At 57.7% G+C, this 5,826-nt stretch overlaps 1 protein-coding gene across 1 annotated transcript; it reads left to right on the top strand.

The window, feature by feature from the left end:
* Positions 1-1,088: 1,088 nt before the first annotated feature.
* DUSP26 (dual specificity phosphatase 26) lies at positions 1,089-5,462 on the top strand. Its single transcript, XM_026863113.1, has 5 exons — positions 1,089-1,157; positions 1,471-1,567; positions 3,540-3,812; positions 4,127-4,335; positions 4,767-5,462. Exons 3-5 carry the CDS (start codon positions 3,634-3,636, stop codon positions 4,964-4,966), a joined length of 588 nt encoding a protein of 195 aa, XP_026718914.1. The 5' UTR covers positions 1,089-1,157; positions 1,471-1,567; positions 3,540-3,633; the 3' UTR covers positions 4,967-5,462.
* Positions 5,463-5,826: the final 364 nt, after the last annotated feature.

Genomic DNA, 5,826 nt, shown 5'->3' with positions numbered 1-5,826 from the left:
CGGGGCCTGCCTGGATCTGCAGCACTGTGTTAGTCTGGCGTGTGGGTCTCCTGGGACTTGTCAGCACCAGGTGAATATTTCTGCAGGTGCAAAGGAACTGGAACAAAGTCCCTCATCCCTGGTCCCCAGCTCCCACAGCAGCCAGCGGTTACTGCCTGGGGAAAGCAGTCCCGAGCCAGGTATATCCCAGATGCCATCCTGAGCATATCCTGAGCGTATCCTGAGCGTATCCTGAGTGTATCCTGAGTGTATCCTGAGCGTATCCTCCAGCTTCCAAGGCTGAAGCTGTATCCAGAACTTTGTGGGGATTTGCAACCCAGGTGTGTCCGAAGTCTTTCTGATCCCACGTATGTACCCCCAGTACAGCTCCTGACAACCCTGTCATTCAGCTGTGCACGCTGCGGGGAAAAAAAACAGGCTCCTGACACCCTGACGGGTGTGTGCAGCACTCCTGGGACCCGTGCTGTCCGTGAGGGATGCTGGAAAAGCCCAGGTCAAGCTCATCGTGTGCACATACCATGGTGCCGGTGGGGCAGGACGAGTACCCTGAGTTCATCCCTGAAGCTCCTGAGATTGTGTCCTGGGATAAACACAATTTCAGCTCAAAACAAAGCAGGAAATTTTCCTGGGTTTTAATCAAATGGGAATGGGGGAGGGAATGCCATAAATCTTCCTAGGATGTGTCTTTTGGCCTGGAACAGCATGTTTTGATTCTTCCTCAGGTTGTTTTTCCCACCACACTCCTACTTTCTGATTTGAGTAAAACTTTTAAATTGAAAGCCAGCACTTCAAAGGGAAAAGGAGAATATTCTGCTGGAAAATGTTTAACTGAAATATTGCAGCACTTCTGAAATGAATGGTGTCATTTAGAAAATGTCAAAACAAAAAGCTTCAATCTTTTGAGTTTCCTCTTTTTTTTTTTCTTTTTTTTTTTTTCTCCCGGAAAAAAAGTATTCCCAGACTTTCACATGAATTTGTAAATAAGTCTGTCATATCACCACATACACGTGTCCCCCCCAGGATTATTTTCTTAGCACGTGAAGAAAATGTCACCAAGCCTTGGTTCTGCCAAAGCAACCCTAGCGAGGGGGGAGGACAAGGTCAACGGTAAAAAAGAAAATGAAGACACGTCCTCTAGAGACAGCTACAGATTTATGGTATGGGCAATCATGTCATCAGCACCACTTTATCAGCTTCTGCTGCTCTCCTTCTCTGCGCGCCTTTGGCTTTTGGTTTGCCGGAGGAGGAGTGAGAGAAAAGCTGGCAGGGGAATTTTGATCTGTTATTGTTGCTGTTGTTTTTGTCTGCGTAGTAAATGGGCTCTTGTGTGTACGTCTGTGCGCGCCTGCATGCCATCGCTGCGTTTGTGCCTGTCTCCCTCGTTCCTCCCTTCCCCATCCATGCACAGCACGATATAAACAAACCTGCCTCTGGACATGTCATGGCTTAAAATAGATGTTCATACATCAGCCTTTCCACAGCAGCGGCGGCAGCAGCAGGAAGACATGGCCGACTGGATCTGACTACAACACTCACTTTGAGCTGAGAAATCACAGCCCTCGCAAAGGTAGAGTAACGGGGTGGGCGTCTCCTTCCTCCTGCGGGTCTGTCTGTCTGTCTGTGCGGAGTGTGCGAGGCTGAGCAGCCTGCGCCCGGCAGTGATGCCTCCCCAGTGCCGGCTCTGCTCCTGCCCCCCCTGCCAGCGTGGCAGGACGGGCAGAGGGGCTCCGCAGGCAGCCACGAGCGCGCTCGGGGGAGCGGGCTCCGAGCCCCCCCTGCGCTTGGCTGCCAAAAAGGGGGGGTACAGCTGACACCTGTGAGGGGTTTGGGTGCCGGGAGCACTTTGGGGTCTGTTCTGAGGTCCTGGGGCAGTTCCTCTTCCCCTGCAGCGCTTTGGGGGGGCTGGCACGGCCGTGTCTTGGGGGTGGGATGCTGGATGCCAGCTTTGGGCCTGAGGCTTCCAGAGCTACATCCCGGGATCGGGGCGGATCGCTGTTTTTCCAGCCAGCTGTAGCAGGAAGAGGGTCTGCTGTTTGGCTAGTTACAGCCTTACACTGATGATTCAGTTGCTTTTTTCAGACCCTTCTGCTATTTGGTTCCTAATGCTGCCCGGGGCGGGTGGCATGTGGCCGTGCCGCAGCCAAGGTCACACAAGGTTTAAGGGCCCCGGCACGTGGCCATGCTGAAGGCCTTTTCCAGGGGGGTTTTGCCAAGTCCCAACTCCCAGCGTGAAGGAGCCCAGAACTCACCAGGGCAGGGGAGACGTGTCGGGGGGAGACCTGGCCTGTACCCCGTGCTGGAGGTGGGCAGCACGGGCAGGGTCTGAACTGCCGCCCTGGAACGGGACCCCCGTGAGTCTCTGGGCTCCCTCTGAGCTCCCCCCTGCCCTTGCAACGTTTTCCTCCTCTGCACGTTGCCAAGAAATGGCTGGAGGCTTCTTCCTTCTGCACCGTTGGCTGCTGGCCGGCACCTTAGGCAAAATGTTGGAGCAGACAGACACGTGCTGTCCCAACCAGGCTGGGCCAAGGTCGCTGAGTTTCCTCCCCCGAATCCCAGTGACAACTGGGGAGGACTGGGCAGCTGCTGGGAGGGCTGTGACGGGATGTGCTCTGGACACCTTCCAGTGCAGCTCAGGGCAGCAGCAGTGATGGCGGGAGAGGGAATTTTATTCTCGCGTGTGGGGGGGGTCTGTCAGTGGGGCAGCAGCAGATAAAGGCAGCTGTGAGGAACATCTGGCTGCAGGGACTAACTGCTCCGGGCGGGTCAGGCTGTCCGGGGAGGTTTCCTGCAGATGTGTGACGAGTATCGGTGCGATCTAGAGGTTTGAGAGCAGAGCTGTGTCCCAGAGGATCTGCTCTGTGAAATGAGCTTTCTCATCCTCTGACATTAACTCTTCCCACCCCAAACCAGGCCAAGATGTTCAAATGCAGCGGCAGGGCTGCTGTACTTGGAGGGGTTAACCCTGCCTCTCCCTCCCCGCAGGCTGTTGTGTGCCTGGCCCATCGGAGTCTGAGGCTGGGTCCCGGCCAGACGCTGTGTGGTGCCATATGGAATCCTCCACCTGTTTGGGGGTTTTTCCTCCCCAATCCTGGTGGTTTGCCCAGACCTGGACGGCTTTCATCGCTTCTGATAGCAGGTTGGCAGCATCAGTCCTCAAGCTGGCATTGTCCCGCTGGCAGGCAAAGCCCCCGAGCCAGCGCAGAAGGAAGGTGGTCCTGTGTTGAACATCTCTTGCCAATGTGGCCTCAACCCAAAGTCGTGGGGCTGGAGCAAAACCTCAGCCTGTGGAGACTCAGCAATCTGGCTGCCTCTGGCTCCCCTCGCCAGCCCTGGCAGCATAAACTCCTCCCCAGCAGCGCTGCTTCTTGGAAGGGAGCGTAGGTGATGCTCTGTCTCACGCTGGGAGCCTCTGGGTAGCTGACTTGACACAGCCCTTTCATCGGGAAGGTGAAAATTGGCTGCTTTGGGCCAGTATTTCTACGAAAGGGATGGAGAGGTCCCCAGTTTGTGTAACAGCATCTCCCCTGATTCCCTGACAGGACCGTGGGTGGCAGCAGCAGCAGAAGCGACCTCCAGGCCGCTCTCCGGCCTTCACGACCCCACAGGTATGCCTTGTGGGTCTCGGCAGCTCCAATGGCTTTCCTGTCCAGGTTCTCCAGGAATGGCACCAGGTCACCGAGCCGGAGCTCACGGGATGAGCGCAGCAACCACCCCATCCTCAGTGTCTTCGAGCTTGAAAGGTTGCTGTACACGGGCAAGACGGCCTGTAATCACGCGGATGAGGTCTGGCCAGGCCTCTACCTGGGCGATCAGTATGTATTGGAGGGGGATGCGAACTGGGGGGGTTTGGGGCTGGTTTTGTGAAATGGGGGAAATCTGGGAGGGGGAGGTTGGGAAATGGGAGGGAGAGGAGGACACGATGGGCGCGGTAGAGGGGCAGGCGGAGGTGGAGTGTCCGTGCAGTCAGGGAATGTGGGATTGGCTTAAAATTCAAGAATCTTCAGACTGTGGCATTTTTCCTTTGGATTTCAGGCATAAATGTCCAGGACAGCCCTCGCGCCGTCCTTGGAAACTTTTCTTTTAACTGGTCTAAACTTCTGCCTCTCCGCACCGTTATTCTCCGCAGAGATATAGCGGCCAACCGGCGCGAGCTGGCCCACCTGCGCATCACCCACATCCTCAACGCCTCGCACAGCAAGTGGCGGGGGGGTGCTGAGTACTACGAGGGCACGGGCATCCGCTACCTGGGCATCGAGGCCCATGACTCGCCTTCCTTTGACATGAGCCCCTACTTTTATCCTGCAGCTGACTTCATCCACCAAGCGCTGAACGAAGGTCGGTGGTAAAGATTTCTGGGAGGGAAGTGGGGAGAAGTGGGGAGAAGTGGGGAGGAGGGGGAAAAGAAACTACCCCGGGCAGGTGGGACTCGAGAGTGACGTCCTATTGGTAAGAATCCTAGAAAACAGCAGTATTTTCAGCCTGGGCCGGTGGCTCCTGAAGGGGATCTCCTCCTCCAAAGAGGGAAGGGGCTGGATGAGAGCACTGGCCCCCCTTGGCTGCAGCCCGGCCTGTCCTGAGCTGTGGCTGGTCCCAGTCTGGTTTGGGAGATCAGGACACACCGACAGCCTTTGCCAAGAGGGACTCCTGGGGCATCACAGCACCCCGCTCCTGCGCCCCAGCCCCCGGACACACCACGGGAAGCAGCTCAGTGTGTTTTTAGTTTGGACGTTTGGTCTGCGGTGACACGGCCCCTGTTCCACCCCCAGGAAGGATCCTGGTGCACTGCGCTGTCGGGGTGAGCAGGTCGGCCACCTTGGTCCTCGCCTACCTCATGATCCGCCACCACATGCCCCTTGTAGAAGCCATAAAGACGGTCAAGGACCACCGAGGCATCATCCCCAACCGGGGATTCTTGCGCCAGCTGGTTGCCCTGGACAATGCCCTGAGGCTGAAGAGGAGTGCCTGATGGAGGGTGCAAGGGGGGAGCGCTGGGAGCGGTGGGTTACGTGCAGCTGGTCCCTGGGCCTCCGCCTCGGCTAAGGAGGGTCCCCAGCCACACGAGCTGTTCCCAGCGGTAAAGCACAGACCCCCCCCACCTGCAGTCTTACCACCCAGCTAGGCCCAAGGTCCAGCCTCCCGCCCAGCCTGCTCGTGCCCAGCCTCAGCTCCGCCTTACAGGTTACTCCATCCCTCTTGGCTCCGGGAAGCCTCTGAGGCTGCGTTCTCTCACGTGGCAGAGGCATCCCCCGAACCAGCCCCATTGCTCCCTCCCAGGAGACCGAGGCTCTGTGTCTTTCCTCCTTCCCATTCGTTTTCGGTCTGTGTAGCAACGTGAATTAGGTCTGGCGCGTGGGTTCAGGCAAACGGGCTTTTTGTCGTCGTGTTTGGGTGTCCTCCATGCCTAGTGTTAACCTGTCAAAATAAAAACAGCGCTAAGGAAAATGTCTGGCCACCCCTTGTGTGCTTTAGGACAGGCTTTATGTGTTTGGGCTGGCATATGGCCCCTGAGGGGCTGAGATGGACCCGAGTCCTCCCAGAGCCCCGCTTTGGGGGCTGAACCTGCCAGACCCCACTGGTGGGTGCCCGGGGCCTGTGCGGGGCCTCCCCACTCGTTTTTTCGCGGCGACGGGGACAGAAAAGGGGGCCGCTGGTGGCCAGCAGAGCGGGGCAGGCAGCCACCGGGGTCACCATCCATCACGAGGGCGTGATGTCGGTCTCACATCCCGCGCACCCGGTAGCCACCCGGGCTAGCGGAGGGGCCAGCTGCATCCCTCCTGGGCTGGGGACGCTGCTTTTACCATGCTCCTCGCCGCCGCAAAGCCCCCA

Source organism: Athene cunicularia, assembly GCF_003259725.1.
Source record: "Athene cunicularia isolate RWA chromosome 22 unlocalized genomic scaffold, athCun1 chr22_part1, whole genome shotgun sequence".
Lineage (NCBI taxonomy): Eukaryota > Metazoa > Chordata > Aves > Strigiformes > Strigidae > Athene > Athene cunicularia.
This window is presented reverse-complemented; position numbering and strand designations above follow the sequence as displayed.

Excerpts from the sequence above, each read along its gene's own strand:
- DUSP26 (XM_026863113.1), top strand. The coding sequence starts at position 3,634 with ATGGCTTTCCTGTCCAGGTTCTCCAGGAATGGCACCAGGTCACCGAGC. Across the intron at positions 3,813-4,126 it reads GGCCTCTACCTGGGCGATCA|AGATATAGCGGCCAACCGGC; the intron begins GTATGTATTGGA and ends TATTCTCCGCAG. Across the intron at positions 4,336-4,766 it reads CCACCAAGCGCTGAACGAAG|GAAGGATCCTGGTGCACTGC; the intron begins GTCGGTGGTAAA and ends TTCCACCCCCAG.